Genomic DNA, 12,568 nt, shown 5'->3' on the forward strand with positions numbered 1-12,568 from the left:
TCCGTAATCCAAACTCCGAGAAGACGAGGAGGTTTGCCAAGATGCAAGAGGCTTGCAGGAAAGATGTGGAGCGCGAATTTGGTGTGCTCCAAGCTGGCAATTGTCCGTCACCCGGCAAGAACATGGTCGCTGAAGACCATGCATGAGGTGATGACATACTGCGTGATCATGCACAACATGATCGTTGAGACGAGCGTCCTGATGGCCGCAATGAGAACCACTGGGACTTCCAAGGTGAGCTAGTTGCGCCACTCCCTGGAGCTTTATCTTAGGAAGACTATCTACATATGAATGTAGAAGTCACTAACGGGAACGTCTGCAAACAGCTGCAGATGGATCTGATTGAGCATCAGTGGACATTGGCTGACCATGAAGATCATACCTAGAGGAATACTATTTTATTTTCATGTAGACTTTTCAAAATTTGAATATAATAACTATGACTTCGTTCAATTCTTTATTTGTTGCTTGAAAACTTCATAATTGATGCAAACACGGAAGTGCGTCGGGCAACTGAAGCCACCCCTAGCAAACGGATGCGCGGACAAAAACGGTCTGTCTCGCGTCCGCCGCGCGACGCAAACGACGCTAGTGCACACCCGCTGGAGATGGCCTCATATCAACAGCTCTGTTTGACTTGAATTAGTTCAGCTATGGCGTGTAGTGGCGTGGCCAATCCCAGTAGCATCCCGAACTTCTCCCCCATGTCCACCCCATTTGCCTCCACCTCTCTTGGGAGCCTCCACTCGAACCGGTGCAGCAACGACGCAAGCAACAGGTGCACCATGCGCACAGCCAGCGGCATCCCGGGGCAGATCCTCCGACCGGAACCAAACGGGAGGAGCTCAAAGTCCCGGCCACGGTAATCGGTCTCTCTCCCCAAGAACCTCTCCGGCATGAACTTCTCAGGTTCAGTCCACAGCTTTCTGTCCCGGCCAATCGCCCAGACGTTGACCAGAACACGTGTGCCCTTGGGCACGGTGTAGCCGCCTACCTCCGTAGTCGCCACGGCTTGCCGCGGCAGCAAGAATGGAGCAGGAGGATGGAGACGGAAAACTTCTTTAACGATGGCCTGAAGGTACTTCAGTTGGCCGATGTCTGATTCATCGATCTCTGATTTGGTGCCAATCACCTGTGCAAGTTCTTCGCGAGCTTTTGCCATGGCTGATGGATTTCGTAGCAGCTCTGCCATTGCCCATTCAACGGTTGCTGAACTTGTGTCGGCTCCGGCGCTAAACAGATCCTGTGCAGTTGTAAAATCGACGGAATCAGGTTAAGTCCCCCGGAAAAATTCTCCACAAACTCACAAATTGAAAGGCGGCTTAGGATTAGAAGCTACCGTAAGCAGCGAGCGCAGCGTCTGCCGATCGAACTCCCGTCCATCCTCCGGGCTGCGGTGGTCGAGGAGCACGTCCAGGAAGTCGTTCTTGGGTGGCTCCCCGGCGTCGCGCTCCAGCACGCGCCGCTCGATCTGATCGTCGAAGATGGCGTGCAGCCGCTGGAACACCCGGGCGAGGCGCTTCCTCAGACGCTGAGGGTCGAGGGGGGCGATCGCCGGGAAGAAGTCCGACAGGTTGGGCACCCCGACGGCGCTCGTGAACTCGGTGATCACGTCCCTGAGCTGCTCCGACCCACCGCGGTCGTCGAGGTCGGCGGAGAATATGGTGCGGGAGAGCAGGTTCAGCACGGTCGCGAACGCGACGCGGCCGACGTCCACGGCCGCGCCCTCGCGGGACAGCCGCGCGACGTGGGAGACGAGCTCCCGCACCTTCTCGCGGCGCAGGGAATGGTGCGCGTCGAGGCGGGACGGCGAGAAGAGCTCAGCGGAGCACACCTTGCGGAGGGCGCGCCAGCGGGGGTCGCTGGGCGGGAGCCAGCCAACGGAGAACCTGTCGTGGGCGCACGCGTGGACGGCGTCGGGCACTGAGCGCGCAGAGAAGGCGGCGTCGTGGCGCTGGAGGATGTCGCGGGCGGCGTCCGCGGAGGAGGCGACGACGGTGATGACGGCGCCGAGGCGGAGCGTCATGAGCGGGCCGTGGCGTTCGGCGAGGCGCGCGAGGGAGCGGTGCGGCTGCGCGCCGAGGTCGAGGACGTTGCCTATGAGAGGGAGCGGGCGGGGCCCCGGGGGAAGGTTGCGGCGAGCATCGGGGAAGAGGCGGAGGAGGAGGTACAGGGACGAAACGACGAAGACGATGACGAAGCATGGTGCGCAGAGGAAGAGTTCCATGGCGAGTTACCAGCGAGCAGCTACCAGCGAGCAGCGAGGGCTGTGAACCTGAATCCAGTGCTCCTCTTTTCGTTTTCGTTTCGGTATTGGAAATAGCCTTTTTTTTTTTTTTTTTTTTTTGAGCAGGGAAATAGCCGATATGTGGGCAGACTCCTCCAGAAACCGGCCCGTCAAGGCAAATCAACATCGGCCTTCCAGACTCTTCCGATAAAGACTAAGAGCATCTCCAATCAAGTCTTCCAAAGTATCATAAAATACCGTCCTATTTAGCAAACTAGATGATTTTCCGCGCGTTGCAGCGGGAATAGCGTGGTATATGAACATGAAACATACAGTATATATATTGTTTCTTAGAAAATATGGATGATCGCAGCGAGCCAAGAATATGATTGACGTTGGCTTTGGATGCTGCGATTTCAGAAAGAAGTTGCACATGCTTAATACTTGATTGTAGTAGAGTCACATAGTACCTCAGATTTTCCATTTGCTTGATTAATTAAAATCGAGATCTGCTATATGATAAGAATGTTTAGATATATGTTACAGTGCAGAACTATGATGTTACAGAGGCACGAAAATGCGAAGTGCGTCGCATTATACCGTTATAATGAGTATACTGGGGAAAGTGAAGATTTATATATGTAGATGCCAGTTGAAATGAATACGCCTCCCAGTCGTTCCTAGTTTTCTAGTAGTCCCTACTAACCTGCAATACACCAAGGAACACTGTTTAAATCCTATAAGATGTTGCAGCTCCAACAGGAGAAAGTCGACCAGAAAAAACTGGAGAGAAAAGGGAGAACCTATATTGACATGCAGGTTAAGTAACATTTGCTTACCAAATCGGGGGATGATATGTATTGTAGAAAAATAAAACTCTATAATTAAATAATAAAAAGGATGAATACAAAGTAAGAAGTAGGGCGACATGCAAGTAAAAAGTTCTCACCTTGTTTGGCGAATAAAAAAGATCTCACCCTTGAACGCTGCTCTTCCTCTGTCTTTCACTTTTTCTGGATCCTCTCCGTGTGCTATAACTTCTGAACCCCACTGATTGGTGTTCTGCTTCTTTTCCTATGCTTTATCCGCTTGCCTCTTGATTCATCTTGAGACTTAGGCCCTGGTAAGGAGCAGATAAAAAAAAAACAGAGTTTGAACCATGTACCTAAGCTTTTCATGATGATAAAGATGGAGCAGCGTTGGACTGCTCGTAGCTGCGCACAACAGCGAATCTCCTTCAAGTTCGAATTGGCGCTGCCTCTTAGCCGGCGAGACCTAATCCCCGAGCTTGCATTATCCGTATCCAGTGCAAGGGCCCGCACTTTCCATTGATCTTATGCCCACCTACTCATGGCAGCAAGTAAAGCTGGCCTCGCGCAGAGAAGATATAGGAGTCAGTTGTGAAACAAAAGGAGATTAAAAAATATGTTACACAGCCTATAGAAAAGAGAGAACTGTCCATAAGTATATAAGAGATCGTGGGGGAGAGGAAGTGACTGTTCCATTACATAGATCACGGGGAAGAAGAAGCGGCTGCACCTGGTGCCTGGCTTTGGTTAAGCAGAAGGCCAATGGGTAGATACATAATAGTAGTGGGTTGTTCTTTTTGTATTCTGGTGTAATAGTTAATGACATTTTTTCTCTTTGATGATGTAGCATATCTGATGGAGTTAGTGGGGTGATGTGGTAGGCTAGGATTGGTCATAGAAGGTTGATGAGGTGGATAGCTTGCATGTTAAGAGAAATCAACTTAGTGGGTTGCTCCTATTTAGATATTATAGATGGGGAGCGTTACCGGACTCGCGTCGCACTTAGGGCGCGTCCATTTCTAGCCACGTTTCCTAAAACTACCCCAAACATAAATTTAAATCGTAATCAAAGTAGCCGTGATCAAAGTACAGGTTCAATCATATTATAGGTTGGGGGTGCAAATTGAACATAATTTAGAAGAAGAGGTTACACGACGTCGACGACGCATCCTGAGTTGATGTACGCCTGTCGAGCATGAAGACCTCGTCGTGCTCTATCCGGTATGACTGCTCCGAGGCCGATGCTGATGCCGATACCGACGCAGGTGTACTAGCAAACGTTGTCGCCGACGCACCTGCTGGTGCCGCTGCTGCCTCCGGGGGTGAGGTTGCTGCCGCTCCCTCGACCGCCGCCATTTTGGCGTAGATCTCATCGAGAATCATGCCTTTGTAGAAGTTGTGTGCCGCCAACGTCCGAGGATCCATTCCAGTTGTCGACACGGTCAACAGGGAGAAGTCCTCTTTGTGTTTCCCTTCTTGAGATTTATCTTCTCTTCTTACCTCTTGAGCAGCGTTGCCCACATTTTGTCGGTCTTTTTTATCGCGGATGAGGAGGGTCAAGGAGACCTCGATGAGGTGGTGATTGACGACTGTGTATTCTTGATCGTCGTTGCGTCCGCCAAGGCAGCCTTGGCAGCCATGTTGCCGATAGGGTGAGCGGCACTGATCTTCCCGTACTTTTGGTTCTCGTCCATCGCCCACGACTCGTAGAGGCACTGATCTTCCAGAACCTTCCACTTGGGGCCTAGTGAGCCCAAGGACGTATTCTTCTTCTTCTTCCTCACGCCGATCGCATCAGCCTCCACGAGATCCTCTGCATCCTCCGACTCGTCTTCTTCATCGCCGTCCTTTATGTCATCCTCGTCGCCGTCCTCCTCCTCATCCTCCCCGTCCTCCTCCTCGTGCGTTGCCTCCTCCTCCCCGAACAGAGCACCGGCGCCCTCGAATTAGAGCGGACCCCTGCATACAGTGAAGGCAATGTCATCCGCACCATGGCCTTGCTGGAGGCTTCTCGTCGTATGTCGGGAAGAACACGACTTTCTGGTTGAAGCCGCCATGCGCCAGCGCATCCTCATACCACGGCGACAAGCGCGGTGTTAGGGGATGCCACTCCCGGAATAGGGGATGCCACTCCCGGAATGTACGCGCTAGTCGATGAACTCCATGGGCTCACGATGGTCGCAGCGACACACGCGGCCAGCGCGGCTTCCTGCTACACAAGCGACGTCGCCATCTTCTTCGCTAGCTCCGCCACCCACCGCTCCCCTGCTCTGTCGTCGACAACTTGTTGCATGCAGTCTTCCTGCCACCTTTGTCCAGTCCAGTCGTCTGGCTTCATCTTCACTGTCGGCGTCTTTAGCGGCTTCGCGAAGGGCGCCTTCGGCCCCTTCGTCGATACCTCCTTGCCCGGTGGCTCGGTGGCCGATTTCTTGGCTAGTTTTTTAGGGCATGGCGGCGCCATGGCTAGGAGAGAGTAGCGGCGGTGGGAGGGAGAGAGTATCGGCGGAGGGAGTGAGAAATGAATCTGTGGAAGGGGTTGTAATATCCCAGGTTTAGAGGCAATAAAATGAGAGAACACCAAAGTGTGCATTGCATTCATGCATAGAAAATCCGGGAAATTTTCGCGCTTTCAAATAAAACTTACCACGATGAATCGAAGTTTCACTTGACTTGCTGGAATTGAAGTAGATCATCAAGTCAAGCGCTACAAACTTCACTGTGATCTTTGCTAAACCCTTATTTTGTGTAGACATAATTTGATCCATAGGTTGGATCAAAAAGGAACTAGAACTATTACACCACACTTAAAAGTTAGCAACTACCTTTGTGTGTAATTTAATTCACTTATAAATAAGGTAAACCACAGGGTCTAAAGTGCATAAAATCCACACATTCTTATTTAAATCATAACTTATTAAATACATGGAATATCATAAAACTAAATCCATTTACATTACAAATTATAGTTCAAACTATTTGAATAAAACTAATTATGAGTATTTTGAAACTCATATGATCATGCCTTGGTGAAATCAAACCCAACTATCCAAAATTGAGAAATAACCTTCAACCTTAACCTTTTTACCAATATTATAATGTAAATCCAATCAAAGATGGTATGATGACTGATGGCGTGTAACTCACACGTTCGTTGGGAACCCCAAGAGGAAGGTATGATGCGCACAACAGCAAGTTTTCCCTCAGAAAGAAACCAAGGTTTATCGAACCAGGAGGAGCCAAGAAGCACGTTGAAGGTTGATGGCGGCGGGATGTAGTGCGGCGCAACACCGAGAGATTCCGGCGCCAATGTGGAACTCCGCACAACACAACCAAAGTACTTTGCCCCAACGAAACAGTGAGGTTGTCAATCTCACCGGCTTGCTGTAACAAAGGATTAACCGTATGCACAACAGCAAGTTTTCCCTCAGAAAGAAACCAAGGTTTATCGAACCAGGAGGAGCCAAGAAGCACGTTGAAGGTTGATGGCGGCGGGATGTAGTGCGGCGCAACACCAGAGATTCCGGCGCCAATGTGGAACCCGCACAACACAACCAAAGTACTTTGCCCCAACGAAACGAGTGAGGTTGTCAATCTCACCGGCTTGCATGTAACAAAGGATTAACCGTATTGTGTGGAAGATGATTGTTTGCAGAAAACAGTAAAGAACAAGTATTGCGACAGATTTGTATTTCAAGTATAAAAGAATGGACCGGGGTCCACAGTTCACTAGAGGTGTCTCTCCCATAAGATAAAAGCATGTTGGGTGAACAAATTACAATCGGGCAATTGACAAATAGAGAGGGCATAACAATGCACATACATGTCATGATAAATATAGTGAGATTTAATTGGGCATTACGACAAAGTACATAGACCGCCATCCAGACATGCATCTATGCCTAAAAAGTCCACCTTCAGGTTATCATCCGAACCCCTTCCAGATATTAAGTTGCAAAACAACAGGACAATTGCATTAAGTATGGTGCGTAATGTAATCAACAACTACATCCTTAGACATAGCATCAATGTTTTATCCCTAGTGGCAACAACACATCCACAACCTTAGAACTTTCCGTCACTGTCCCAGATATCAATGGAGGCATGAACCCACTATCGAGCATAAATACTCCCTCTTGGAGTTAAGGGCAAAAACTTGGCCAGAGCCTCTACTAATAACGGAGAGCATGCAAGATCATAAACAACACATAGGTAATACTTGATAATTAACATAACATAGTATTCTCTATCCATCGGATCCCGACAAACACAACATATAGCATTACAGATAGATGATCTTGATCATGTTAGGCAGCTCACAAGATCCAACAATGAAGCACAATGAGGAGAAGACAACCATCTAGCTACTGCTATGGACCCATAGTCCAGGGGTGAACTACTCACTCATCACTCCGGAGGCGACCATGGCGGTGAAGAGTCCTCCGGGAGATGAATCCCCTCTCCGGCGAGGGTGCCGGAGGAGATCTCCGAATCCCCGAGATGGGATTGGCGGCGGCGGCGTCTCCGGAAGGTTTTCCGTATCGTGGCTCTCGCATCGGGGGTTTCGCGACGGAGGCTTTAAGTAGGCGGAAGGGAAACGCGGGGGCCACACGAGGGCCCCACACCACAGGTCGGCGCGACCAGGGCCTGGGCCGCGCCGCCCTAGTGTGGCGGCGCCTCGTGGCCCCACTTCGACTCCTCTTCGGTCTTCTGGAAGCTTCGTGGCAAAATAGGACCCTGGGCGTTGATTTCGTCCAATTCCGAGAATATTTCGTTACTAGGATTTCTTAAACCAAAAACAGCAGAAAACAGCCAATCGGCTCTTCGGCATCTTGTTAATAGGTTAGTTCCGAGAAAATGCACGAATATGACATAAAGTGTGCATAAAACATGTAGATATCATCAATAATGTGGCATGGAACATAAGAAATTATCGATACGTCTGAGACGTATCAGCATCCCCAAGCTTAGTTCGCTTCGTCCCGAGCGGGTAAAACGATAACAAAGATAATTTCTGAAGTGACATGCCATCATAACCTTGATCATACTATTTGTAAACATATGTAATGAATGCAGCGATCAAAACAATGGTAATGACATGAGTAAACAAGTGAATCATAAAGCAAAGACTTTTCATGAATAGTACTTCAAGACAAGCATCAATAAGTCTTGCATAAGAGTTAACTCATAAAGCAATAAATCAAAGTAGAGGTATTGAAGCAACACAAAGGAAGATTAAGTTTCAGCGGTTGCTTTCAACTTATAACATGTATATCTCATGGATAATTGTCAACATAGAGTAATATAACAAGTGCAATATGCAAGTATGTAGGAATCAATGCACGAGTTCACACAAGTGTTTGCTTCTTGAGGTGGAGAGAGATAGGTGAACCGACTCAACATAAAAGTAAAAAAGAATGGTCCTTCAAAGAGGAAAGCATCGATTGCTATATTTGTGCTAGAGCTTTTATTTTGAAAACATGAAACAATTTTGTCAACGGTAGTAATAAAGCATATGAGTTATGTAAATTATATCTTACAAGTTGCAAGCCTCATGCATAGTATACTAATAGTGCCCGCACCTTGTCCTAATTAGCTTGGACTACCAGATCATTGCAATACACATGTTTTAACCAAGTGTCACAATGGGGTACCTCCATGCCGCATGTACAAAGGTCTAAGGAGAAAGCTCGCATTTTGGATTTCTCGCTTTTGATTATTCTCAACTTAGACATCCATACCGGGACAACATGGACAACAGATAATGGACTCCTCTTTAATGCATAAGCATGTGGCAAAAATTATTATTCTCATATGAGATTGAGGATATATGTCCAAAACTGAAACTTCCACCATGAGTCATGGCTTTAGTTAGCGGCCCAATGTTCTTCTCTAACAATATGTATGCTCCAACCATTAAGGTGGTAGATCTCTCTTACTTCGTACAAGACGGACATGCATAGCAACTCACATGATATTCAACAAAGAATAGTTGATGGCGTCCCCAGTAAAACATGGTTATCGCACAACAAGCAACTTAATAAGAGATAAAGTGCATAAGTACATATTCAATACCACAATAGTTTTTAAGCTATTTGTCCCATGAGCTATATATTGCAAAGGTGAATGATGGAAATTTAAAGGTAGCACTCAAGCAATTTACTTTGGAATGGCGGAGAAATACCATGTAGTAGGTAAGTATGGTGGACACAAATGGCATAGTGGTTGGCTCAAGGATTTTGGATGCATGAGAAGTATTCCCTCTCGATACAAGGTTTAGGCTAGCAAGGTTATTTGAAACAAACACAAGGATGAACGGTGCAGCAAAACTCACATAAAAGACATATTGTAAACATTATAAGACTCTACACCGTCTTCCTTGTTGTTCAAAACTCAGTACTAGATATTATCTAGACTTTTAGAGAGACCAAATATGCAAACCAAATTAGCAAGCTCTAAGTGTTTCTTCATTAATGGGTGCAAAGTATATGATGCAAGAGCTTAAACATGAGCACAACAATTTCCAAGTATCAAATTATCCAAGACATTTTAGAATTACTACATGTAGCATTTTCCAATTCCAACCATATAACAATTTAACGAAGAAGAAACTTCGCCATGAATACTATGAGTAAAGCCTAAGGACATACTTGTCCATATGCTACAGCAGAGCGTGTCTCTCTCCCATACAGTGAATGCTATGATCCATTTTATTCAAACAAAACAAAAAACAAAAACAAACCGACGCTCCAAGCAAAGCACATAAGATGTGGCCGAATAAAAATATAGTTTCAGGGGAGGAACCTGATAATGTTGTCGATGAAGAAGGGGATGCCTTGGGCATCCCCAAGCTTAGACGCTTGAGTCTTCTTAGAATATGCAGGGGTGAACCACCGGGGCATCCCCAAGCTTAGAGCTTTCACTCTCCTTGATCATATTGTATCATACTCCTCTCTTGATCCTTGAAAACTTCCTCCACACCAAACTCGAAACAACTCATTAGAGGGTTAGTGGACAATAAAATTAACATGTTCAGAGGTGACACAATCATTCTTAACACTTCTGGACATTGCATAAAGCTACTGGACATTAATGGATCAAAGAAATTCATCCAACATAGCAAAAGAGGCAATGAGAAATAAAAGGCAGAATCTGTCAAAACAGAACAGTCCGTAAAGATGGATTTTATTGAGGCACAAGACTTGATCAAATGAAAATTCCCAAATTGAATGAAAGTTGCGTACATATCTGAGGATCACTCACGTAAATTGGCTTAATTTTCTGAGTTACCTACAGAGAATTAGACCCAGATTCGTGACAGCAAAGAAATCATGTTTCACGCAAGAATCCAAATCTAGTATTCACTTTACTATCAAAGACTTTACTTGGCACAACAAAACATAAAACTAAGATAAGAGAGGTTGCTACAGTAGTAAACAACTTCCAAGACTCAAATATAAAACAAAAATACTGTAGTAAAAACATGGGTTGTCTCCCATAAGCGCTTTTCTTAACGCCTTCAGCTAGGCGCGTAAAGTGTATATCAAGTATTATCGAGAGATGAAGCATCAACATCATAATTTGTTCTAATAATAGAATCAAAAGGTAACTTCATTCTCTTTCTAGGGAAGTGTTCCATACCTTTCTTGAGAGGAAATTGATATTTAATATTACCTTCCTTCATATCAATAGTAGCACCAACGGTTCGAAGAAAAGGTCTTCCCAATATAATGGGGCAAGATGCATTGCATTCAATATCCAAGACAACAAAATCAACGGGGACAAGGTTATTGTTAACCATAATATGAACATTATCAACTCTCCCCAAAGGTTTCTTTTTAGCATTATCAGCGAGATTAACATCCAGATAACAGTTTTTCAATGGTGGCAAGTCAAGCATATCATAGACTTTCTTAGGCATAACAGTAAATACTTGCACCAAGATCACATAAAGCATTACAATCAAAATCATTGACCCTCATTTTAATGATGGGCTCCCAACCATCCTCTAGCTTTCTAGGAATAGAAGTTTCAAGTTTTAGTTTCTCTTCTCTAGCTTTTATGAGAGCATTTGTAATATGTTTTGTGAAAACCAAATTTATAGCACCAGCATTAGTACTTTTAGCAAGTTTTTGTAAGAACTTTATAACTTCAGAGATGTGGCAATCATAAAAATCTAAATCATTACAATCTAAAGCAATGGGATTATCATCCCCAAGGTTGGAAAAAATTTCAGCAGTTTTATCACAGACAGTTTCAGCAGTTTTAGCAGCTTCAGGTAATTTTGCGCGCTTTGCACTAGGAGTAGAAACATCGCCAACACCAATTATTTTACCATTAATAGTAGGAGGTGCAGCAACATGTGAATCATTAGCATTGCTAGTGGTGGTAATAGTCCAAACTTTAGCTACATTTTTCTCTTTAGCTAGTTTTTCATTTTCTTCTCTATCCCACCTAGCACGCAATTCAGCCATTAATCTTATATTCTCATTAATTCTAACTTGGATGGCATTTGCTGTAGTAACAATTTTATTTTCAATATCCTCAGGTTTAGCAGCCATTTTATTAATTAAAGAAGATTGTGATGCAGACATGTATGAGATTCGGTTTTCAGCATTTGCAAGTTTAGTTTGCAACCCAGAAATCTCCATATTCAGATTTTCAAGTTGTTTTCCTATATTCTTCAACAAGGTAGATTGTTCATTCATAGTTTTAGTAAACAATTTATTTTGCTCATATTGTGATTGCATAAAGCTCTTGGTGGATCTTTCAATTTCTAACATCTTTTCCTCATTAGGTGAAACATATCTACCATAAGAGTTACCATTAGCAGGATATGGCCTAGAATTTTGAGCAACCAATGAAGCTAACGGAACATTATTAGGATCAACATTAGTCCTATCATTCACAAGCATAGACATAATAGCATCAATCTTATCATTCAAGGAAGAGGATTCTTCAACAGAATTTACCTTCTTACCTTGTGGAGCTCTTTCCGTGTGCCATTCAGAGTAATTAACCATCATATCATCAAGAAGCTTTGTAGCCGCCCCCATGGTGATGGACATAAAGGTACCTCCAGCAGCTGAATCCAATAAATTCCGCGAAGAAAAATTTAGTCCAATAAAAGCATCCTTGCATTTAGTCCAGGAATCAATACTATTCTTAGGCAGAGATAGCAACCAATCTTTAGCTCTTCCTCTTAATGAGAAAGGAAACAATTTCAATTTAATAATATCACCATCTACATCCTTATACTTTTGCATTTCACACAATTCAACAAAATTATTAAGATGGGCAAAGCAAGATCATCGAACTAACACCGAAAAATTGCTCTCGCATAACAAGATTCAGTAAAGCGAGGTTTAATTTCAAAGAATTCCGTCTGTAGTAGCAGGTGGAGCAATAGGTGTGCATAGGAAATCATTATTATTTGTGGTTGTGAAGTCACACAACTTAGTATTTTCAGGGGTGGCCATTTTAGCAGTAGTAAATAAAACAAACTAGATAAAGTAAATGCAAGTAACTAATTTTT

General features: G+C 44.9%; 1 protein-coding gene across 1 annotated transcript; it reads right to left on the reverse strand.

Moving 5' to 3' along the window:
- Window positions 1-619: 619 nt before the first annotated feature.
- On the reverse strand, window positions 620-2,227 carry LOC124695130 (geraniol 8-hydroxylase-like). Its single transcript, XM_047228019.1, has 2 exons — window positions 1,340-2,227; window positions 620-1,243 (listed from the first exon to the last, which is right to left on the reverse strand). Exons 1-2 carry the CDS (start codon window positions 2,225-2,227, stop codon window positions 620-622), a joined length of 1,512 nt encoding a protein of 503 aa, XP_047083975.1.
- Between the last annotated feature and the right edge of the window lie 10,341 nt (window positions 2,228-12,568).

This window comes from Lolium rigidum, chromosome 3, assembly GCF_022539505.1.
Source record: "Lolium rigidum isolate FL_2022 chromosome 3, APGP_CSIRO_Lrig_0.1, whole genome shotgun sequence".
Classification (NCBI taxonomy): Eukaryota; Viridiplantae; Streptophyta; class Magnoliopsida; order Poales; family Poaceae; genus Lolium; species Lolium rigidum.